The sequence below is a fragment of the Trichosurus vulpecula genome, chromosome 5 (genome assembly GCF_011100635.1).
Source record: "Trichosurus vulpecula isolate mTriVul1 chromosome 5, mTriVul1.pri, whole genome shotgun sequence".
Lineage (NCBI taxonomy): Eukaryota > Metazoa > Chordata > Mammalia > Diprotodontia > Phalangeridae > Trichosurus > Trichosurus vulpecula.
The window spans coordinates 174,258,783-174,284,606 of NC_050577.1; the positions used below are offsets into that span (position 1 = coordinate 174,258,783).

Sequence of the window (25,824 nt, forward strand, 5' to 3'; positions counted from 1 at the left end):
AAATTCTATAAAACAGAAAGAGGGATTCTAGGATAAAGACAATTTAAGACACTTAGAACGCTGTATTCAATTTATTAAGTACTAAATGCAAACTCAATAACATCTTTAAAATAAAATTTTTTAAAGCTATAATATTGGTTAAACATTTAAAGATCTGAATTTTCAAACTATAACCAGTAATTCAGGTTAATATGAGTGCTTTTAAGTTTCTGTATGGACTAGTGGAGAGAGATAGATGTCTCTTTACACAAGTACTTCATCTTTATCTCCAACTAACACTACGTCTTATGACAACCCGATATACTATGTAAGTGAAGCAAATGAAATATTATTAACAAAATTTAAGTTGGGAAAGGTTACTGTTAACTGTTTATCAGTTAGATATTAATTGATGGCTTCAAAAGAAAAATGTTTTTTAAAAAATTGAAACAGAATTCATCACCATCAATTCCCAATTACCCATGTATGCTACTGGCACATTCATCTAAGAAATATGTAAATGCATGCATTTAATGTAAACAAATGATTTTTTTTCTTCTTCAGGTGGATCGTTCTAATCAATGATTGCTCTCATAAACCTTTCTTGTAAACTGTGTGTGTTTTGAAAGAATCAAGAGCTCTCATCAACAAGATCAATCACAATTCCAAAGGCCTCATGATGACACATTATCTACCTCAAGACAGAGTGTAGACGGAAGAATAATTTCTTTCTTTCTTTTTCTTTTATTTTTGACATGGCTAATGCAAGAATTTCTTTTATTTAACCATACAAATATGTAATATTTTCTTGCCTTCTCAATGGGCAGGGGAAGGGGAGGAGGGAAGGAAAGAATTCAGAACTAAAAATAAAGTTGAACTAAAAAAAAAAACTACGTGCTTGAACAACAAACACTGTATCTACCAACCAATACAGAAAAAGTCCTGAATAATTTGAAAGAATAAACTAGCTGAAAGTAATAGGGTTTAATTTATACTAATACAAATGACAAGGAGAAAGGTAGCTTTTGTTCATCTTTATGTTTCAAGTTTTCTAGCCAGATTATTCTATAGTCTATTCTTACATGAAAAATTAATTAAAAAGATATTTTTCTTTGGCTATATTTTGTTCTCCCTCAACTACTGGTATCAAAGTAAATAAATGCCTCATTAGGAAAAACTTTGGTCACAGAAATGGCAATAAGCAGTTTGCATTCAGTTTTGGGTATGTCGTTAGTGGTGTGATTAATAACATTAAAATAGGCTTTCTACATTTCTAAACGTTGCTCTTCAGCAAAGTACTTGAAGACTTATATAAGGCTTAAGAAATTATGCTACAGGGCAGTTAAGTGGCACAGTGCATAGAGGACTAGCCCTGGAATCAGCAGAACCTGAGTTCAAATGTGACCTCAGACATTAACTAGCTGTGTGACCCTGGGCAAGTCACTCAACCCCAACTGCCTCCCCTCAAAAAAAAGAAGTTATGATATACACTGAATAGTTTAAGCTTGTAAAAATAAGAATATAGAGCAAAGACCAAAAGATTACATACCTTCCTGAGAAGAGACAATAGGTGGCATATAATCAGGAATATATTCTTTTCTTTCTTCTGCATCTTTACTCCCAGGTTGAGGAAACTGAAGTACATTGTTCTTGCTGACAGGAAATGAAGGAATTTGATGTGGAAAAGTGACAGGTTCAATATTGTGAATATAATCTTCTAATTCATGAAGATTGACCCCCATAAGTTGGAAGGCTTCGCTAACATCATCCAAAATTGGGTCTGTCCGGCCATCTGGAAAAAAAAAGTCAGATCAAATGCACTGCCACATACTTCTGAAATATTGAGCATGCAGATCAGAGTCACACCAACCAAGAACCCTGGACATGGAATCAGCAACTGTATGTTCAAGATCAGCTCCATTACTCATTAACTATGTGATCTACATAAGGGCGACATGCAAATTTGTGAAGTGGCCTTTATTTCTGTAATCTTTTCCTCTTCAAAGTACCATGTATTACAATTATTTGGGTATATGTTCTAACCCTTCTGTAGACTGGAAGCTCTTTGAGTGCAGGGGTGGTTTCACTTTTTGTTCTGGTATCTCCAGAGACTAGCACAAAGCTTTGCATACAGCTATGAGCTATGAATGCACAAAATGTGTTGTAGTGACTATAAAAGTGCTATGATTATTTGGTGTATCAAGACCTTTATTTTTGACATCTTTGGGGTATATGCCTAGCAGTAATATCTTTGGGTAAAAGGATATGGACATTTTGGGCACTTTGTACATATAATTCCAGGCAACTAGGTGGCACAGTGGATAGAACACTGGGCTTGGAATCTGTAAGACCCATCTTTGTGAGCTCAAATCCAGCCTCAGACACTTACCAGCTGTGTGACCCTGGGCAAGTCACTGAATGATGTTTGCCTCAGTTCCTTATCTATAAAATTAGCTGGAGAAGGAAATGGCAAACCACTCTAGTAGTTTTGCCAAGAAAACCCCCAAAAGGTGTCACAAAGAGTCAAACATGACTGAAACAACTCAACAACAAACTCCAAATTGCTTTCCAGAAAGGTTAGAACAATTCACAGGTCCTCTGACAGTGTATTAGTATGCCTATCTTTACTCAGCTGCACCCACACTGACTAGTTCCATCCTTTGTCATTACTGCCTATTTACTGAATGTGTGGGATGTCTTAATTTGCATTTCTCTTATTATTATTGTGGAGCAATCCACCATATGGTTATTAATAATTTGCAATCTTCTTTTGAGAACTGTTGGTTCACAGCCTTTGACTATCTACTGGGGAATGGTTCATGGTCTTATATATTTGTATTAATTCCCTGTGTTCAAATGGGGTCACAAAGAGTCAGACACAACTGAAATGACTAAATAACAACAAATTAATTCCCTAAATATCTTTGAAAGTAATCCCTTACCAGGATTTTGGTTTGGAAGAGGGGGAGTCAAGATGGCGAAAAGGAAACATTTTTACCTAGCTCACCCAGCACACCTCCTCCATAACAATCCAGAAAACATGCCACACCCAAATTCTGATTAGGAAAGCCAATAAAAAGACACAGTGAGTCATTTTTCCACGGCAGCTTAGGAAAACAGAGAGGTCTACAGATACTAGGGTGGGGGCTGGTCAGGAGTGTAGGGGCGGTGTAAACATGGAGTATTCCAGTACCCAGGGATAGAAAGAAAGAAGAGATAGAGCACCAGGGCAGGAATCACCAGGGCAGAAAGAAATACTAAGGGAATCCTGAATTATTATGAAGAGCAAAAACAGGTACTATTTAGAAGCTCTGTCACTCGTTGCCCAGTTCCAGGTCACAGTTATGGGGCAGAGAGGAGTGGTCTCAAGTGAGCATGTGGAAACCTAGCTGTGTACTAAGTAAAGAATAAGTTCCAGAAACTTAATCTGTGTGGCCCTATGTCCAACAGCAGAGCAGCGACTCAGTTCTAACCTGTAGCCCAGCACATAAGAGGAATAAGCAAGGCAGAAGACCAAAGGAGAGTCAGCAGTTCAATTGCTCTGAACCTACAGAACCTCCTAGTGGGCTAACAGTGCTTGAGTTCAGCAGCAGTCTATGGAAACTCAATCACATACAAGCCAAAAGACCGAAAATTGGATCAGGAACTTGCAGAGCTCAGACCAGGAGGGCAGTGAACAGATTTCTCCCTAACTCACACCACATAAACTTGCAAGGTCCCCAGACTGAGCTGTGAAAGCAGCAGGACATAAAAGACAGAATCTCAGACCAGACATCTTCACCCCCAGGAGTAAACAGAGCCCGACACTAACCTAAAGTTCAAAGTCAAGTAGTTGACTGGAAAAATGAGCATAAAGAGCTACTATGGTGAGAGGGAAGCTCGAGACAAACACAGAAGACATTAAAAAGGAACTGAGGGCTTGAAATGATATTCCAGAAGGCAAAGGATCTAGGATCACAACTAAGAATAACCTACCCTGCAAAAGTGAGTATAATACTGCAGGCGGAAAATGAAATAAAAGATTTTCAAGCATTCCTGATCAGAGCTGAAAAGAAAATCTGACATTCACAGGACTCAAGAGAAGTTTAAAAAAAAAAAGGTTAAAAAAAATGACAAATCATAAAGGACAAATCATAAAGGTTAAAGTGTTTTCATTCCTATATGAGGAGATGATATACGTAACCTCTCAGAACTTTAACATCACTGGAGGTCTGAGAGGGAGTCAACAGAAAAGAAGGTATGGGTGTGATTCTATTGTATTTGCATGATCTCAAAAGAAGAAAGGAAGAGTAGGCAAAAGGAATGTATTGGGAGGAGGAAGGAGAGGAAGAATGGAGAAAATTCATATAAATGGAGAGCACAAAAAAAAGTTTATATAATGGAGGGGACGTGGGGGAGAGCAACATTTGAACCTCATTCTCATCTGAACTGGTACAAGGAGGAAAGAATACATATACACACAGCTGGATACAGAAATTCATTTTATCCAATAAAAAGTCAGAGGAAAAGAGGTTAAGAGAAAGAGGGAGAGGAGAATAAAAGGGAGGGCAGATTAAGGGAGGCAGTACTCAGAAACAAAATAGGCTCAAAACAGGGACAAAGTAAAAAAGAGGATATGTATAACAGAATCAGATAGAGGAAAACACACAGTCAGCCATCATAACTGTGAATATGAATGAGATAAACTCACCCATAAAACAGAAGTGGATATAAGAATGGATTAGAAACCAGAACCCAACAATATGTTGTTTTACAAAAACATACTTGAAACAGAATGATACAGATGGAGTTAAAATAAGGGCCTGGATCTGGCTGAAGTAAAAAATGTAAGTAGCAATTGTGATCTCCAACAAAGCAACAGCAAAAATAAATCTAGTTAAAAGAAATAAACTGGGAAACTACACTTTGCTGAAAGGTAACCATAAACAATGAATTAAAATCAATATGGAATATATATATACATATATATAATACACCAAATAGTATAGCATTTACATTCATAAACGAAATGTTAAATGAGTTACAGGAGAAAATTGAAAGTAAAATTATAATAGTGGGGGACTTCATTTTACCCCTCAGACTTAGATAAATATAACCACAAAATAAATAAGAAAGAAGTTAAGGAAATAAATAGAATTTTTGAAAATGTAAATATGATAGCCCTCTAGAGAATACTGAACAGGAATAGAAAAGAACATACCTACTTTCTCAGCTATGTATGACACCTTTACAAAAACTGATCACGGCCAAAAAAACAATATCCTTACAAACAAATGCAGAAAAGAAATATTAAATGCATCTTTTTTCTGATGATAATGCATGAAAAATTACATTCAATAAAGGGCCTTTGAAGCACAGATTACAAATTAATTGGAAATTAATTAATCTGAAAGAATAACTGATTAAAAGAACAAATCATAAAAACAATCAATAATTTCCTTAAAGATAAAGACAGCAATGAGACAACACACCAAAATTTGTGCTATGCACCTAAAGCAGTTCTTAGGGGGAAATTTATATCTCTTAACACTTGCATCAAGAAAAGAGAGAAAGAACAGATCAATGAATTGGGCATGCAACTAGAAAAAAAACCTCAAAAACCAACAAATTTTAAATCCTCAAATGTCAAACTTGAAATTATGAAATCAAAGGAAAGATTAACAAAAACTGAAAGCACAAGAGCCATTGAATTAGTAAATAAAACTAGGAGTATTAAAAAGAAAATAATTAAGCCATTGGCTAATTTGATTTTTAAAAAGATGACAAACTACCAGTATCAAAAATGAAAAAAGTAAATTTACAACAAATGAAAAAGAAATAAAAACAACTATTTGGAATTATTTTTTCCAACCACCGTATTTCCCCATGTATAAGATGCATCTTAATTTGGGGGCCCGAAATTTGAAAAAAAATGTATTACATAAAGTTATTGAACTCAAGTTTTATTCATCTGCTCACAGCTTTTAGGCATCTTTTGGGCAAGTCTGGTGCGTGTATGCATGCTCAGTCCATTCCGTTTCATGTACCTGAAGCACCAATTGTATCCTCCTTGGAAATCAGTAACTTCTTTTTCATCAGCAATTCTTGTCTCATGCTGAACCATCTTTGTGGACCCAGGAATTCCAATTGCCCTTTGCTCTTCAATCCATATCTTCAATCCCCTCCCTAAATCAGGCCATTTTGCTGACTTGCCTCTCATGGCCTTCTTCCGCCGAGGTGTTTTCAAGTAGGGTTTCTTCTTCCTGAAGCCAGTCTCAATTGTTTTCTCAGTTGGAGGAGGACCAAACTTAGGTTCAGCAGCACGATTTCCATTCACTTTTGCAAACTGGATCACTTTTAACTTGAATTCAGCACTGTGCAAAAATCTTTTCTGAGCCATTTCTGGGCAGAACATGGCAAAACGTAACCTAATATACCAGTAACAAATGAGAAACAATGAGCGCAAAGACAACAAGTGCAAAAAAGCAGGAAATGCAAGTAAAAAAATCTACAACAATGAGCACAGAAACAGGCGCAAAAAAGCAGGAAATGCAAGTAAAAAAATCTACAACCACGGTATAAGATGCACCCAGTTTTTAGACCCCAAATTTTTTGGAAAAGGGTGCGTCCTATACATGGGGAAATACAGTACATGTCAATAAAACTGACCATCTAAATTAAGTGGATGAATATTTATGAAAATATAAATTGCCCAGATTAACAGAACAGGAAATAGAACACTAAATAACTCTCTCTTAGAAAAAGAAATTGAACAAGCCATAAATGAACTCCCTAAGAAAAAAATTCCAGGAACAGATGGATTTACAAGTGATTACTATCAAATATTTAAAGAACAATTAATTCCAATACTACATAACAAAAGATAGGGTTACAGATGGTAAAATGAGCAATTTTGATTATTTAAAAGCAAAAAGTTATTATATAAACAAAACAAATACAGTTAAAATTAGAAGGGAACAAGGGAAATGGCGGGGGAGGTAGGAATCTTTGCAACTAGTTTCTCTGATAAAGGTCTCATTTCTAAGACATATAGGGAACTAATTAAAATGTATAAGAATAAAAGCCATTCCTAAAATGACAAATGGTGAAAGGACATGATTAGGTAATTTTCAGAAGAAGAAATCCAAGCTATCAATAACCATTTTAAAAAGAAGTTTACTAAATCACTAATTAGAGCAAAGCAAATTAAAATAACTCTGAGGTTTCATCTCATACCCATTAGATTGGTAAAGCTGACAAAAAGGGAAATGACAAGTGCTGGAGAGGCTGTGGGAAAATAGATACAGTAATACACTGCTGGTGGCGTTATAAACTGGAAAGCAATTTGGAACTATGCTCCCAAAGTTATCAAACTGTAAATACCTTTTGACCTAGCAATACCACTTCTAGGTCTATACTCCAAAAAAATCAAAGAAAGAAGAAAAATATCTATCTATATGTACAAAAATAGGAATAGCAGGTCTTTTCATGGGGGCAAAGAGTTGGAAACTGAGGGAATACCCATTAATTGGAGAATGGCTGAATAAGTTATAATACACACACATATATACATGTAATACACAATATACATATATACAGACACGCAATATACATATGTGTATATATACACACATACATGTATGTGTGTGAATGTGTGCGTATATAATGGAATGCTATTATGTTGTAAGAAGTGACAAAAAGGATAGTTTCAGAGAAACATGGGAAGACTTGTACAAAATGATGCTGAGCAAAGTTAGTAGAGCCAATTTAAGCAGTAATATCAACACTGTGAAGACAAACAACTTTGAAAGATTTAGGAACTCTAATCAACACAATGACCAACCATAAGTGCAGAGGGCACAAGATGAAACATACTAGTCACTTCCTGAAAGAGAGGGGACAGACTCATAGTACAGAGAGAGACATCTTTTTTGGACATAGTCAATGGAGTAATTTGTTTTGCTTGACTATACATGTTTATAACAGTTTTGTTTTTCTCATCTTTTCAACTGTACAGGCATTAGGGAGAGAATGCTGATCTGAAAATAAAATGAAAATTAAATTTTTTTAAGGGTACAGCAAAAAACCCCAAATGTACAAAATTGTTTTAACATGTAATCTGGGAAAAAATATAATATTACTTTAATTAAAGTGTCGGAAAAAGTCAGAATTAATGTCCTGACAGCCAATATGCCACAAAACTAATTTTTGACACCTGGTCTAATAATACAACTTATGCCAAATTAGGCCAACAATATAGAATTAATCATGATCTAAATACTACTTTATGTTGATTTGGCACAGCATTTCCCATATTATTTAAGAATCCAAAACCATAATAATAGAAGTCAAAGCACAATATAAGTGAAACAGATCTCCTGATTGTTTATTCCTATCTTCCTGGATCAGATGAGATGTAATTCATTTTCCTTTTAGACGTCTCACTTAGAATGCTGGCTGTAACAAAAATTAAATTAATTTAAACCTACTGTTGGAAACACTCAATGGCCACTGCAAGAAACCAAATATAATTACTTAGAGCCTGGCATTAAAGGGGCAGAAGAGCCACGACTCTGAATTTCTGAACACCTTCAATAGTAGCTTTAATGCTATAAGTATCAACAAATGGTAACTACAAACATAACACCAAATTAATTTTTTAAATGTCATAATGAACAAAATGAAGATTTCTATGAAGATACAGGAAAAATCATCTTCCCATATAAATTCATGTTTTATCAGAAGACACTGAATTAAATGGATAGACAAATAACATAATGGGGACAGCCTTGATAAAAATGTTATGAAATTTTTTAAAGGGAAACTTTTTCTACCTTTAACAGATGCTGGGTTTTGAAAACCTCAAGGTTCTATATCACCAACCATAACTTCTCATCTTACCTCCAGTCCTATATTGCCAACTGCCTAAAAAATATTTTTACTTGGACATTTGATCATCACCTTAAAATCAACTTGTTTTAACAGATCTCCTTCCTGCCCCACCCCATCCCCACATCAAACTGCCTACCCTTTTCAATTTGTCTTTGTTACTAGTACAATTATTCCAATCCAGAAAAGGTGGGCTCATCTTTAAATCATTTCTCTTTTGTCCTCATATACAATCTGTCAGCACATCCCAGGATTTCCCTTCTTGAATATGTTCACACTGCTACTGATTAATTTTCCCAAAATACACAACACATTATTCCTTTGCTCTAGATCGATAGCCTACAACACTTCACACTGATGACTACTTGCAGTGTAAAGTCTGCCTTTAAAAGCCCTCCAAAATCTGGCTCTACTATATTTGCCAAATCTTATTCCCTACCATAAATCCTCCACAAGACTCAAAATAGACTGATTCCAAGTCTCCATCACCTGATTCCAATCTACTTTTCCAGACTTAGAACATGTTATTCCATTTAAATGCATTTTAGTCAAACTTAAGTATTTATGGTATCTCTTTCTTGCCTACCCATTTTCACCTTCATGTCCTTGATTCATAATCCCCTATTCCCAAAATGGACCTTCCTTGCCCAGCCTCTTTATCTGTACCTGCTGAAATAGTCATTCCTTAAAAGTCCAACTTAAAAAGTCCGACAAATCACTTCTTCTATGAAATCTTCTCCAATCCCCCTACATCAACGGAACTTTTAACCCTCTTCAAAATTCATATAAAACTCTTTCAAGATCTCTCCTTTGCCCTTTTCATAATTTGTCCTATATTCTAGTTTTGTATGCATGTCTTATTAGATTATACCTTCCCCTACGAATTGGTCCAACTATTCCAGAAAACAACTTGGAATTATGCTTAGAAAGAGACCAAAATGTCCTCTGATTCTGAGGTCCCACTGGTAGGCACATAGAAAGATCCCATGTACATTAAAATATCTCAAGCAGAATTTTTTGTAACAGCAAAGAATAAGAAGCAAAGTCAAAAGTCCACTGACTGGGTAATGACAAAAGAAAATGTGAAATATAAATGTATTATTACTGCACTACAAAAAACAATGACTATGAAGCATACAATCATGGGAACTTACACGAACTGATGCAAAGTGAAGTAAACAAAACAAAATAAAAACCATACATACATCCATGTTGATTTCTTTTGCTGACTATCCATGTTAAAAGGAAGGAGTTTTATTCAGGAAGTTTTATTCCCGATTAAGGCGGTAGGTTAATAAGTAGAAATAGACATACAACAAAAGGTCACCAATAAAACTTTTTTAATTCACAGAAGATAAAAAGTGTCACAACAGGGAAGTTTTGTTACTATCCTGTTACATCTAATAACTGTTAAGACAGATCAGCTCCAAATTTTCTATCTCCCCCTCCCACTGCCTCACTCATTGAGAAAGCGAGGAAAACAAATTCATTACAAATACATATAGTCATGCAAAACAAATTTCCGCATTAGCTATATTAAAAAAAAATCAAGAAAAAGAAATCAGAGAAAATGTACTTTAAATTGCACTCTGAGTCCATCAGCATTCTATCTGGAGACAAGACAGCATGCTTCATCATGCGTCCTTTTCTTCATCAGAGAACTGTGGTTGGTCATTCTGCTGATCAGTTACTGTATTTCAAAGCTGACAATCTTTACAATATTGCTATTACTGTACCAACTGTTCTCCTGGTTCTGCTCACTTCACATTGAATCAGTTCATATAAATCTTGCCAGGTTTTTCTAAAACCATCCCCTTCATCATTTCTAGCATAATAGTATTCCATCAATTCATATACCACAACTTGTTCAGCCATTAACAATTGACAGGCATCCTCTCAATTTCTAATTCTTTGCCCCCACAAACAGAGCTACTACAAATACTTTTGTATATATAGGTCCTTTCCTAGTTCCCTGATCTCTTTGGGGTAAAAAACAAATAACTAGCACTACTAGGTCAAAAGGTATGCACAATTTAGTAGCTTTGGGGACACAGTTCCAAATGTCCAGAATGGTTAGATTAGTTCAAAGCTCTATCAAAGTGCATTAGTGTACCTATTTTGATGCATTCCCTCCAGCATTTGTCATGTTCCTTTCCTCTGTATATTGTATACTTTAATATGTTTCATTGACCAACCTCTAAAACGAAGAGCAAGCATTATTTGTAATTGGGATATGCTAGAGCCCTTTCTAATACAATCAGGGGTGGAAAGATGACTAAAGCCAGATTGTAGAGAGCTTTAAATGCTGACCAGAGGTGTTTTTTATTATCTAAATCATAATATAGAGTCAGTGAAGCTTCTAGAGCAATCAATTAATAAACCTTTAGTAAGCACTTTGAATTAGTCACTAGACTAGGAGCACCTTGAGAGAAAGGAATGTTTTGCCTTGCTTTATATGCCCAGCATTTAGCACAGTACCTGAAACATAAAAGGCACATACTAAAGGTTTACTAACTGACAATAAAGGGCCAAGAATTGTGCTAGGATACAAAGAAATAAAAAGGATACAGAGAAAAAAAGTGCTTGTCCTCCAAGAGCTTACATTTTAAATATGTACATAAGTATAAACAGAAATAAATACAAAGTAATTTTGGAAGGGAAGGTATTAGAAGCTGAGAGATCAGTAAGAGTTTCATGTAGAAGGTAAGACTTCTTGAGCTGAGTACAAAATAAAACAAGGGATTCTGGTAGAGGAGGAGGAAGTGAATTCCAGGCACACAGTACAAGTACAAAGGCACAAGAGTTAGACATGGAGTATCCAGGCACATAGTACAAGTACAAAGGCACAAGAGTTAGACATGGAGTATCCTCTGAGAATAATGGAGAGAATCCAATTTGGCTAGACTGTAGAACATGGGGAAGATAATTTTGTATGAAAAATAGGAAAAGAAAAATTGAGGCCAGGCTGTGAAGGGCCTTAAATGCAAAGCAAAGGCATTTAGATCTCATCCCAGAAGTGACAGAGAATCACTGGAGTTTATTAAGAAAATCACTAAATCAGGTAAGGGGCAATAAGGGTCTGAACCATATAAGTAGAGAGTAAGGACCAGTTTTGAGATATGTCATGGAAGTAGAAATGACAATATTTGGCAACTAGGCAGATATGGAGGGTAAGGGAGAGTAAGGAATACAGGATAATAGTGAGGTTGTGAGCTTGGGAGATGGGAAAGACAGTGGTGCCCTTGACAGAAATAAAGAAGTTAGGAAGAAGGGTGGATTTGGGATGAAGGATAATAATTTCTGTTTTGAACATGCTGAGTTTGAGATGTTTATGGGATATCTAGTTTGAAATGTCACCTAGTGATGCAGAAGAGCAACAGAGGAAAGAGACCAGGGCTGGATTTACAGACCTGGGACTTATCTGAACAGAAATGATAAAAATACAGGAGCTGATAAAATCACTGAGAAAGTATAAAGATAGAAGAGCATCTAGGTTAGAAGCTAAGAGTATATCCATGATAGGGGGCAGAATATAAATGAAGAACAAGGGAGTGACATGATCAGAGCTGTGCGGAAGTATTAATTTGCCAACTTTGTGCAGGATGGATTAAAAAAGGAGAGATTAGATGCAAGAATCAATTAGGAAGACCAATTAGGTAACTATTGGAATAATTCAGCACAGAGGTAATGAGTACCTGGACTAAGGCAGTCGTGGAATGAATAGAGAGGAAAAAGAATGTTGAGGGGATCAGTCAATAAACATATATTAAGTGCTTATTATGTGCTAAGCACTAGGCATACGAAAAGGGGCAAAAGACAGTCCCTGCCCTCAAGCAGCACACAATCAGACACAAGAAAACAAATGTGTACAAACAAGCTATATATAGGATAAATAGGATATAATTACGAAGGGAGACTAGAATAGAAAGGGTTCCTGTACAAAATTGAATTTTAGTCAGGACCTGAAGGTAACTAGGAGGAAGAGATGAAGTTGTTGAACATTCTAGGCATGGGGGACAATGACAGAAAATTCCCAGAACCAAGAGATGGAATATCTTGTTCTTAAAATAACAAGGAAGCCAGTGTCACTGGATCAAAAAAGTATACGTCAAAGAATAAGGTATTAAAAAAAACTGCAACACTAAATGGGGATAGGTCATGAAGGGTTTTGAATGCCAGAGGATTTTGTATTTGATCCTGGAGGTAATAGGAAGACCTACTGTGCAACAGTCCAAGCATGAAGGGAAGAGGGCCTACTCCAAGGTGGTGGCAGTATCAGAGAAGAGAAGGGGGTATATTGCAGAAATCTTGCAAAGGTGAAATTGAAAGACATTAGGTAATGGATTGGATATTGGGGTTGAGAGATAGGGTGAAAAGCAAGATGACTCCTAGGTTGTAAGCCTAAAAAACTGAGGAGACAGTGTTGCCTCAACAGTAACAGGGAAGTTAGGAGTTTGGGGGGAAGGTCTAGGGGGAAAAATGAGTTCAATTTTGGACATACTGAGTTTAAGATGTCTATCAGGCATCCAGTTTGGGACATCTGAAAGGTAGTCTGAGATGCTAGACTGGAGGTCAGCAGAGAGGCGAAGGCAGAGTTGTTGGATGTAGCAAATAAAAGAAGTCCACTCCACTTACAGTTAACTCTGTCAGGAAGCTATGCCTAACATCAAGCCTAAATCTGTCCCTTTACAATGTCCATCTACTGTACCTGGTTCTGTTCTCTAGAGCCAAACAGAACAAATCTAATCCCTCTTCCAGATGACAATCCTTCAAATACTTGGAAAAAAACTACCACGTCCCTCTGAGTCTTCTTTTCTACAAGCTGAACACCTCCAGTTTCTTCAACTGCTCCTCATATGACATTTACTCAAGGCTCTTCACCATTATGACTGCCCTTCAGCTATCAATATTCTTTATAAATTATGGTGCCCAGAAAAGAATACAATGTAGTCTGATGAATACTTTGACCACTTAACTGTTAGGGGATGGTTTTGGTTCTTACTATTTCTGTTCTTATCCTGATTTTCTTGATAATGATGTAGACAGAAGCTATTTCTACATATTTGTGTCTCTGTCCTTTACAAATATTATCTCTTTCACCCTCAGTGAATATCTAGAAAAGATGAAAGAATGAAGCCAGAATCGCTTCATCAAAAACAGTTCATGACAAACTAACCTTACTCCCAGCATTAGAAATTTGACAGAAACTGTTAACTGGGAGGGGTGGGGGGAGATCTTTGATCTTTGACATAAAAATGTCTGCTAAAAGTCTGATATGCAAAGTACGCAGGAAATTAATAAAATATTTAAGAACCAAAGCCACTCCCTAACATTTAAGTGGTCAAAAGTATAAGAACAGGTTTCTCAAAGGAAAAAAATTCAAGCATCACCAACCATATAAAAGAATGCTCCCAATTACTACTAATATGAGAAATGTCAACAACTCTTAAGTTCCATGGCATACCTATTAGATTGCAAAGACAGCAAATCCAGAAAATAACAATTGCTAAAGGGGCTGTGGTAAGATAGGCTATGGAGCTATGAACCGGTCCAGCCATTCTGGACTATACCTCAAAGCAAATAAATTGTACATACCTTTTGATCCAAAGATACATATACTCCAAAAACATATCGGACCTAAACACACAAAAATATTGATGGCAGTGCCTTATGTTGTAATACAGAAGTAAAAGTGGTAGCCCATCGAATGAAGAGTAGCAGAAGAAATTGAAGCTTGTGAATGTAATGGAATATTATGACACTGTAAGAAATGACAAAGAGGAAAATTCAAAGAAATCTGGGGAGATCTGTATTGAATGAGAGCAGTGTATGCAATTACAATAATGTAAAAGAAAACAGATTTAAAAGACTACAGAACTCAGGTAATGAAATGCGCAGTCGACTTCATGGGGGAAGGGGAAGGGTACACCTACCATGTACCAGGCACTGGGCTAAATGCTTTACAAATATTATCTCATTTTCTTTCATTTGACTTCAGAAAACCAATGATGAACCTCACTCAAATGCTTTTGGACAGATACTCCTTCCACTGACTCACATGAAGAGGTAGTCCTTTTCTTCTCCTTGCTGAGGCAAACTTCTCTACATCCACAAGTGGTCCCACTTCATCCTGTCTTCTCCTGCAGAGTATCCCCTCTATTATCCCTACATTCCCACTAACCTTCAGGTTCTCCTTGTCTACTGGCTACATCCCTACTGACAATAAATAAGCCCATACCTCCCCTAACCTCAAAAAACCTCACTGGAGCCATCCATCCCTTTTGAGGTTAAAGTCCTTGAAAAGGCCATCTACAATAGCTGCCTCCATTTCCTTTCTCCCCACTCTCTTCTTAACTCTCTGAAGTCTGGCTTCCAACATCATAATTCAACTGAATCTGTTCTCTCCAAAGTTAGCAATCATTTCTTGATTAGTAAATCTAATGGTCTTTTCTCAATCTCATTCTTCTTGACATCTCAACAGCCAGTGACATTGTCTACCACAGTCTTCTTGACATTTTCCTATCTCTAGGTTTTCATGACCAATCTTCTTTCCTGATTCTCCTCCAACCTCTCTGGCCACGCCTTCTTAGTCTCCTTCGGTAGATCTATGATGAGGTCACACCTGCCAACTCTGTGTGTCCCCTACCCCCCAATACTGTCTTGATCCCTCTGACTCTCAGATCAACTTATCCAGACTTAAGTTCCTTCCAGACTTCAACTCTCTAATCTCTAAGTCTCCAACTGCCTTAATGGATATATCAAACTGGATAGCTTGTATACACATTAAACATAATTATGTCCGAAACTGAACTCATTATCTTCCCTCTCTCCCTCTCCCCCAAGGGCTACCTTCTTCTCAATTTCCCTACTGTTGCCAAGGGCACCACCACCAATCTTCCAGTCAACCAGGCTCAGGACCTAGGTGTCACGCTAGACCCGCCCCCCCCTCCCACATACACATACACCCCTATATACAATCAATGGTTAAGTTCTATCATTTTTACCTAAGAGTGCCCCCTTGTCTCCTGACAGTGCCCCCATCCATCACAAACTGGACTGCTGCAATGGCCTACTGGTCAATCTCTTTGCCTCAAATTCTTCTCTACTCCAATCTCTACTCAACTCAGCCTGTCAAACTGATCTTCCTAAAAACACAGGTCTGACCATATTATCCCCTCTCCCATTCAATAAACTCTAGTGGGTCCCTCCTGCCTTCAGGTTAAAATGTAAAATGCTCTGTTTGTCTTTTACAGTCCATAACCTGACTCCTTCTACCTTTCTAACACCATATTCACTTCTGTGTAATTTTCGATCCTGTGATGCTGGCCTCCTAGCTGTGCCCTGGATACTCATCTCCCAACTCCAAACATTTTTACTGGCAGTCCCCCCAGGCCTGGAACCTCTCCCTCTTTATCTCCCCAGCTTCCTTCAAGTCTCAGCTAAATTCCCACATTCTGCAAGAAGCCTGTCCCGGTCCTCCTCAGTCTTAGGGTCTTCCCTCAGAAGTTACTCCCAATTTATCCTGTATATATCTTGTTTGTCTAGAGTTGTTTTCATGCTGTCTCTCCCATTAGACTGTGAGTTTCTGAGAGCAGGGATGGTCTTCTGGATGTTCTGCCTTTCTTTGAATCCCAAGTGCTTAGTACTTGGCATAGTAGTCATTTTATAAATCCGAGCTGACTAACTAAAATACCTGAGTACTTGGCATGGTAATCATTCAGTAACTCCTAGTTGACTAAAGTAACATCAAAAGTTCTAATAGTGAGTTGTAAGGAGTTGACTATAGAGATTAAGATGCCACTAAAAGTTATTTCTCAATATTTTTCAGGCTAATTTTGACAGCAGAAGACCTTGTAGCATTTATTAAATAACAAATTATTTAACTAATGCCAGAAACAAAAGACTATAAATAGATGTGAATCTAACGATAACACTTGAAGAATGGGTTGCACAATACTTGAAGGACCCTAATAAACTTAGCCAGAACTACACCCTAATAACCATCACTAGAAAGGAAGGGGAAAAAAATCTCCCAACTGGATGAAGATGAACATGTGAGAAAGAGGTTAAGACATGGAGTGAAGTGGACAAGCTCCACAAACCCAGGGGCGGGCGTAGCGGCGTGTTTATGAAAGGTGGAGGAAAAGGAAGGAAGTGGCAGTATTGGTCAAGACCCTGAGGTACAGCCAGGGCACACTTCGGGGGCACAGACTCGTCCGTGAGTGTGCTGTTCTGCTAGAGAGAGGGAAGGCCGGCAAGTCTAGGAAACTGTCAGCAGATGGGGCGCCTGTGACAACTGAGCGCTGTAGTTTGCCGATCCGGGAGGAGAGGGCTGGGTCAAGGTACAGGGTTGGGAAGGGTCAGGGAGCAGGAGGAAGGTCAGGAAGGAGATCTATCCAGAGGCACGAGAGAAACGGGGCAGGGAAGAAACAAGAGGCGGGTTTGCAGCGGGCAGCTGGGGATCGGGACGTCAAGAAGGATGCTGGCGGGAAGTTGGCAGCCGAGAGGGATGCCCCGAGAGGAGAAGTGTTCCGGGGGTAACAGGCGGGGAGGAGCACGGGGTACGAGATTCAGGGGTCGGAGGTCAGCCCGAGAGAAGAGCGGGGTCGGGGACAGAGAGCAGGGGTCAGCGGTAACCCTCCCGCCTCGGCCCTCGACTCACACAGCTCTGAGTAGCGATGGCAGCCCCGGCCCAGCTGCTGCAGGTACCGCTGCAGGACGTCCGTGAGGAGGTGGCAGGCGCTGAGCTGCACCGAGTCCCAGCCCAGCGCCTGGCAGATCTGCGCCACCGACACCCGCAGCAGCGACCGCGAGTAGCTCTCGCACATCCCGCTCCACGGACTCCCGCGCCGCCTCCGTCTTCGCCGCTGCCCTACTCCCCCTCGTGCTTCCGACTTCAGTGGGCCTCCTGGGCCATCGTCCGGGGCTCCCCTCCACCGCCACCACGCAAGGGGAAACCGTTTCCCGGACTCCCGGCGTCTACCTCAGAGCCTCAGCTCCGCCGGGCGCGCCAGCCTGAGAGCAGCCATTTTGGATTCGCCCCGCCTCCGTTTGGGGGCGGTCTCTCCGACGAGGCAGCACTAAACTGTTGCCGAAAGCATCGATAAGCAGCCGTTCGCACCCCGCCCCTCTGCCCATTGATGATTCCGGCGGTCGTCCTGCTCCCACGGACTGCCGGGGCGGATACTCACATGGATTTGGGGCTTCGCGATTTGTCCGGCTCTTCCCTCCGCGCTGCAGCCTTGCCTGGGGGACGGAGGGAGTGATAAGGTCATCTCATTTTCGTTTTGCTAATGAAACTAAAACCGCCAGCCGGGGAGCCCGGGTTCCAGCCCACGTTTTCTGTGGGGGCAAGTGCGGGGTAGGGGGGGAGGGGAGGAAAGTGTAAAAGGGACTTTCCACTCGCCCAGAGAACCCACGTGAGGACGCGGCAGCTCAGGAAGTCCGTGGATGAATCCAAGGCTGTGTCCGAGCTTCCCTCGCTGAAGTTACGAGACAGAGATATTGGTGTACACCTTTTCGTGCAAAGCACTCGGAGTGTCAGATAAGCGTATGTTCATTAAGCTACTATTTTTGACGTTTAATTTTTTTCCAATTAGCAAACATCTACCCCCACCCGCCCCCCGACACACAGACACTTTGAAAAACAAATATTCATAGACAAGAAAAAGAAATTTGCACATTGACTATAGTGCCCTCCACACTTTCCATTCTCACACGCTGTCTTCAATCCACTAATGCTGGCCTCCTGTCTCATAAAACAAAACACTCCATCTCTGGGGTCTGAGCAATTTTTTTCTGGCTGTCACCCATGCCTGGAAAGCTCTTTTTCTTTCCTCGCCTCTGCCAACTGGCTTCCCTGGCTTTTAAGTCCCACCTTCTAAAGGAATTCTTCCCCAACTCCTCTTAATCTTGGTGCCTACCCTCTTTTAATTACAGGCATACCGAGTTTTATTGAGCTTTGCCTTATTGAGTTTTGCAGATATTGCGTTTTTTGCAAATTGAAGGTCCATGGCAACCCTGCCTCGATCAAGTCAATCAGCACCAGTAGTCTCTGTGTCACATTTTGTTAATTCTCATGATATTTTAAACTTCATTATTGTTGTCGTTATCATCATCCTTATTATCATACCTGTTATGGTGGTCCGTGATCAGTGATCTTTGATGTTACTATTGTAATTATTTTGATGCACCACAAATACTTGATGGATCAGTGTTGCCCTGTGTTTTGACTACTCCACCCGCTGGCCCTTTCTCCCTTTCCTTGGACCTCCCGATTCCCTGAGCCACAACAGTATTGAAGAATATTACACAAACTTAGCTGATAAAGCAGCTGCAGGGTTTGAGAGAAGTGACTCCAATTTTGAAAGAAGTTCTACTGTGGGTAAAATGCTATCAAAAAGCAGCCATGCTGCAGAGAAATGGTTAGTGAAAGAATCAGTCAATTGTGGCAAACTTCATTGTTGTCTCATTTTAAGAAATTGCCACAGCCATCCCAGCCTTCAGCAACCACCATTCTGATCACTCAGCAACCATCTACATGGAGGCAAGACCCTCCAGGAGCAAAAAGATGAAGACTGGCTGAAGGCTGAGATGATGTAACAAAAATGCTGCTTGCAGCTGCTGTGGAAGTGTAAGGGCAGTAACACCAGGACAAAGGAAGACTGCTAGCACAGGTTCTTTGATCTGCTTTTCTAAGGAAAGCAACTTTAAGGGGTTTACAATCTCACATTAATTAAACATACATATATCATTCATTTAGTTCAGGGGAACAAGTCAGCACCTGAACTTCAGAGAAAACACAAGCAGAAATTATATAAACAGAGCAAATAACACAAACCAGCACACAGGGCTTCTTTCTGTCCATAGCAATACGTACATACATAGTTAACAGAGAAAGAAGCACCAACATTTGGGTTTTCAAAGCCAGGCTACCCAGAGTCTCAACAGGAACATTCTTCCAAAGAGTGAGCCCCGAAACAAAATGCTAACCTCAGAGTACATATATACTTCTTCAGGGTCAGCCCACAGAGAGTGTCACAAGCACGTGACTCAAACTCATGTAACTTAGGTTTTCTTGTGACTTAAGCAGGTCATCAAAGACTTGATTCAAACAAAGGCAAGACTCCATCAAAGGCACTTGATTGCCTTCGTGCTGATAACTAGAACTCCAAAAGAAAAAAGAGCAAAACAAAAAGTCCCATTCTGCTTGCCATTACAGATGATGGTTAATATTTTGTAGCAATAAAGTATTTTTAATACAGACGTAATACTATCGCACACTTAATAGACCACCATATAGTGTAAACAGGACTTTATTGTGGTGGTCTGGAACCAAACCCTTAATATCTCCAAGATATGCCTGTATTTCCTATTTATACTAATAGCTCACCTTGCATACGTTTGTTTGAACGTTGTCTTCCCCCATTAGATTGTAAGCTCCTTGAGGGCAGTCTCTGGTGCCCCAAGATAAATTTCCAAGGCCATAAATTACAAATGAGTTGTAGATCTACATTAATTTAAGGTGTTTCCACTGAGGAGGTCCTCTACACTGATGAAATCATGGATCTTAACAATTCCATACTCAACTTATAACACTCAGATCTACAAGCATTTATTTTAGCACTTACTATGTGCCTGGTCACCTAGCTCAGGGCTGGGAATTTAAATACTACAAGCAAAAATAAAGACCCTCTCCTCAAAGAGTTACCATTCTAACGGAAGTAGGGTAGGCTACACATAAAACTAAGCTGAAAACTCGATAAGATGTGGAAGGTACCTAGCAGGGGAGCTAAATTGAGCAGCAGCCTGAGGATAGGTGTGAATTAGGAAGTATGAATTGCAGGCCTGAAATGAAGGAGTGATGGCAACCACCTTAGAAATGGAGGGGCAGGGGCAGCTAGGTGGTACAGTGAGTAAAGCACCGGGCCTGGAGTCAGGAGGACCTGAGTTCAAATCCAGCCTCAAACATTTGACACGCTAGCTGTGTGACCTTGGGCAAGTCACCAAACGCAGTTGCCCTATCTTCTTCCCCCACCCCTCCTCCCCAAGAAATAGAGGTGTAAAAACATCCCTCTTTCATTAAGACTTTGGCAAATTTTCAGGATAGTAACAAAGACAGAGAGATTTAAGGGTCCATCCACATTGCATTTACACCTAGCAAAAGATGAGCTACTTCCAGCTGGGAATGAATCATTTTGTACCTTGTAAGTATATAAAGCTTAGAGTAGGTTTAGGCATATCTAGTAAAGCCAGTGAGGCTTTGAGTAGATAATTTGTATATGAAAAGATCAGTTAAAAAAGAAAAAAAGAAAAAGTAAAGTAGATGAGCAAGACCATAGGATTGCCTGTTTCTTTTCCTATCTATTCATTTGCATGGACCAATAGGAGAGATTTAGAGTTTAACTGAGGAACCCTGAACCCCAGAGTTCTTTCGTGATTATTGGGCAAATGGACATTGCCTTTAGAGATGAAGATTTGGAAAAGATACTGAATCTTAATCTATCTGCTACCTTTGACACTGTTGACCGCCCTCTCTTGGGCGCTCTCTCCTCTCTGGATTTTCACTGCACTGTTCTCTTTTTGTTTTCCTCTTACCTGTATGATCCCTTCTCAGTAGCCTTTGCTGGTTCATTATCTGCCCTATGGTATCTTCTCTATATTCTCTCTCGATAATTTAATCAGCTATTATCATCTCTGCAGATGACTCAGATCTATACTGTATATCCAGTCCTAGTCTTTCCCCTGAACTTGAGTCCCGCATCATTAATGGCCCATTAGACATTTCAAACCAGATATCCTAAAGACATCTTAAACTCAACATGCCCAAACCTGAGCTCATTATCTTTCCTAAAAAAAACTCCACCCTTTTTTCAAGTTTACTAATTTCTGTTTAAGTCATGACCATCCTTCCAGTCTCACACATTTAAAATCTTGGAATTACCCTGGACTCCTTATCTTTTCCCCATCCTACATATCCAATTCATTGCCAAATCTACTGTTTATGAATTCAAATCTCTCAAATGCCCAACCCCTTCTCTTCACTCACACAGCAAGAACCTTAATTCTGGCCTTCATCACCTCTCACCAAGATTATTGAAAAAGCTTCCTAATGTGTCTCCCTGCCTCAAGTGTCTTACCACTCCAGTACATCCTGCACACTTCTGCCAAAGTAATTTTTCTGAGTGCAGACCATGTCATTCCCTTTTTCAGTCAAGTGATCAATGACTTCCTGTTGCCTGTAGGATAAAATGTAAACTCCTCTCTTTAGCTTTTAAAGGCCTATACCTCCTACTCCCAGCCTATCTTTACAATCTCATTGGACCTTGCTACCCTTACTACACTGTGTGATTCAGCCAAACTGGGCTTCTCTCTTACAAATGACACTCTATCTCCCATCTGGGATATTTGTACTGGCCATACAGCATGTCTAGAATTCACTTCCTCCTTCCCTTCACCTCCTAGAGTCCCTCTCTTCCTTTCCTGTGTAGCTCAAGTACCATCTTATGAATAAAGCCTTTCCCGAATCCCCCATCTGTGAGTACCCTCCTTTATAAATTATCTTGTATAAGATGTATGTGCTGCCCATGTAGGTTATATGTATTCCACATGGATTTTTCTAAATATTGCTTGCAGGGAGGTGTGAAGAGATATCTCTAGACTCCCAACCACCTCTCTTCAAAGGAAACTTTAATTCTTGTCTGGAGAGGAGCAGGAAATTGGTGGCACATTCTTGGCTTACTTTGCTCTTCTCAGAGAGGAATTGAACTAGAATTATATCTAACTGCCTTCCCAAATAACTACTTTTGTTGTTGTTCAGTTGTGTCCAACTCTTCATGACCCCATTTGGGATTTTCTTGGCAAAGATACTGGAGTAGTTTGCCATTTCCTTCTCCAGCTCATGTTATAGATAGTGAAACTGATGCAAACAGGGTTAAATGACTTGCCCAGGGTCACACAGCCAGTAAGTTTCCTAGGCCAGATTTGAACTCTGGAAGATGAGTCTTCCTGACTCCAGGTCCAGCACTTTGTCCACTGTGCCACCTAGCTACCTCAAATATTGCTAGTCTAGGGGAAATGATTTTTAAGTTCAAATCACTCTTCTAATAGATACCACATAATGGGGAAGGAATGCCCCAAACTATATCTAAAGGTTTGACTCCCTTCCCTCCAAATGATAGTTAGACAATGGCCATCACAATAGTAGGTGGCAAATAAAGGCCACTTATCAGCCAATAGCAAACAGAAATCAGAGAAGTCATATAGGTTAGAATATACTGGACAATATGTAGATTATACACACACACACATATGTATGTATATGTGTGTGCGTATATATATACACATATATCCTTTCCCACCAAGAATGATATCTGGACTGAGAGGCCCCCAATCTATCCAAGAGGAAATTCTCCAAAGGCGCTAGTGCAACAAACTGGGAATCTAGAGCATGTTGAGGCACCATCTCTTCTACATGTTGACTTCTTCCCAAAGTCTTTCTTTCCCTTCAGGGTCCTCTCCCTAAAGAGAGCCTGGACTAGACAACCTTTAAGATCCCTAGCTATTCAGAGGTCACTAGGTAGTGCCGTAAACAGAGCGCTGGGCCTGGAATCAGGAAGAAATTGAGTTTAAATCCAGTCTCAGACACTAGCTGTGTTACCCCAGACACGTCACTCAACCTCTGTCTCCTTCAGTTTCCTCAATTGTAACATGGGGATAACAACAGCACCTACCTCCCAGGATTGTTGTGAGAGCCAAATGAGACAATATTTGTAAAGTGATTAGCACAGTGCCTGGCACATAATATCTTTTAATAGATGCTTGTTTCCTTCCTTTAAGTTCTAAACTTGAAATTTTAAATCATCTCTTCTTTAGGAAGGTACTTATGCTCAGTTTCACAGAATGGGAAACTAAGAGATTTGAGGAAGAGTTTGATAAGAGCAAAGTCACAGTGCTTCAGCTATTAAGCTTCCTTTGCTAAGACATTAATTATAAAACACAATAACTTATGAGAGATCTGATGAATGATGCTTTCACAAGCACCTAATTATAAATTTATCTTCTATAATAACAATGTTCAAATTCTTCCGTCTGTAGGCCATTTAAGGTAGTTTAGTCGAAAGGTTTGGAGTGAAGAAATCTGGATTTACTTCCCAGCATGGCATAGTTAAAGCAGACTTGGACTTGGACTCAGAGGACCTGCTACTTTCTTATGTGAGAAAGTCACTTCACCCTTTTAGTACTCAATTTCCTCATCCGTAAGGTGGGAAGACTAGATTAGATTATGGTATTAGAATATAGAATTAGAATGCCTTGGCATTCTGATTCTAACTAAGGCAAAATAGTCCACTAGGGATCACATTTTCACCCTCATTTTGTGCTGCAGAAAAGAATGGAGGAAGAAGTGGAGAGCTGGGGAAAGAGAAAGAAGAAGAAACAAAATTAATGTAACCTCTATTAGTATAATCTCTTTGGTTTGGAATTTTCTTTTTAAAATTTTTATATAAAAATCTTTTGTTTTTATATCACTTTCATATCCAAATACAGCCTTCACTCTCCCCTCCCCAGCTAGTCATCCTCTGCAGTAAAGAATTTGAAATGAAAGAGGAAAACAAGCAGTTCAGCAAAACAAATCAATCAACAAGCATTTATTAAGCACCAGCTGTATCTCTTCACCCAGCCTCTAGCTTCACATTTCCAACTATCCTTTAGACATCTTAAACTCAATGTGTCCAAAACTGAATTCGTTATCTTTCCTTCTGAACCTTCTCCTCATCCTGACTTCCTTTTACTGTCAAAGGTACCACCATCATTCTTCCAGCTATCCAGGCTTGGGACCTTGGTGTCATTCTAGACTGTCTAGTCAGTTGTCAAGGTCTGTCATTTCCACCTGTGTAATATCTCTTGGATGCGCCTTTTTCTCTTTTTCTCTTCTAACACCACCGCCACCCTCTGCTTCAAATTTCTCCGCACCACAATCCATCCTCCATTGAACTATCAAATTTATCTTCCTGAAAATGCAAATCTGGGGGTAGCTAGGTGGTGCAGTGAGTAGAGCACAGGCCCTGGAGTCAGGAGGACCTGAGTTCAAATTAGGCGTCAGGCATTTGACACACTTACTAGCTGTGTGACCCTGGGCAAGTCACTTAACCCCAATTGCCTTGCTTTCTCCCTTCCAAAAAAACCCCACAAATCTGACAGTAGACTCGGTTAGCTCCGTATCATTCCAGTATCAAAAACAATTTCCTTTGTTTGGCCTTCATAAACTGGTCTCTTTCTACCATTCCAGTCTTCACACACCTTACTCCGCTCCAGCTATTCTTTGATCATGTAACACTGGCCTCCTTGCTATTCCTGGAACATGACACCCCATATCCAAAATCCAAGTGTTTTTACTGGTTGTTCACAAAGTCTTAGAATACTACCTCTTCATCTCTGCCTCCTGGTTTCCTTCAAGTCTCAGCTAAGGTCCCACCTTCTGTGAGAAGCCTTTCCAAGTCCTCCTTCATATTAGTGTCTTCCCTCTGAGATTATCTCCAATTTATCCTATATATAACTTGTTTCTACATAGTTGTTTGCATGTAGTCTTCCCCAGGGGTTGGGAACCTGCAGCTTTGAGGCCACATGTGGCCCTCTAGCTCCTCAAGTGCAGCCCTTTGATTCAAAACTTCACAGAACAAATCCACATGTGGCCCTAAGGCCACAGGTCCCCCATAGACTATAGCTCCTTGAGAACATGGACCATCTTTTCTGCCTTTATTTGTGTCTTCAGTATGTAACACAGTGGCTGGTGCTAATAAATGCTAAATGACTGACTGATACAATAGGCTATGTTCTGGAGATGCAAAGACAAAAGACAAAATCATTCTTAACTCAAGTAGCTTACATTCTCTTAGCAGAGACATGTATTTGTAAGAGCATATGCACACAAATATTTCTATGAACTCATTATCTCAGAGTCAGAATGCATATCACTCT

The 25,824-nt window shown here is 39.5% G+C and overlaps 1 protein-coding gene across 1 annotated transcript in view; it reads right to left on the reverse strand.

Moving 5' to 3' along the window:
- Nucleotides 1-17,929, reverse strand: part of TAF3 (TATA-box binding protein associated factor 3) — a 212,651-nt gene extending 194,722 nt beyond the window's left edge. The window contains exons 1-2 of the mRNA XM_036760948.1: nt 17,510-17,929; nt 1,529-1,771 (exon numbers count right to left, since the gene is read on the reverse strand). Coding sequence (XP_036616843.1) covers nt 1,529-1,771; nt 17,510-17,675 — 409 coding nt within the window. The 5' untranslated portion in view covers nt 17,676-17,929. The remainder of the gene's footprint in view (nt 1-1,528; nt 1,772-17,509) is intronic.
- Between the last annotated feature and the right edge of the window lie 7,895 nt (nt 17,930-25,824).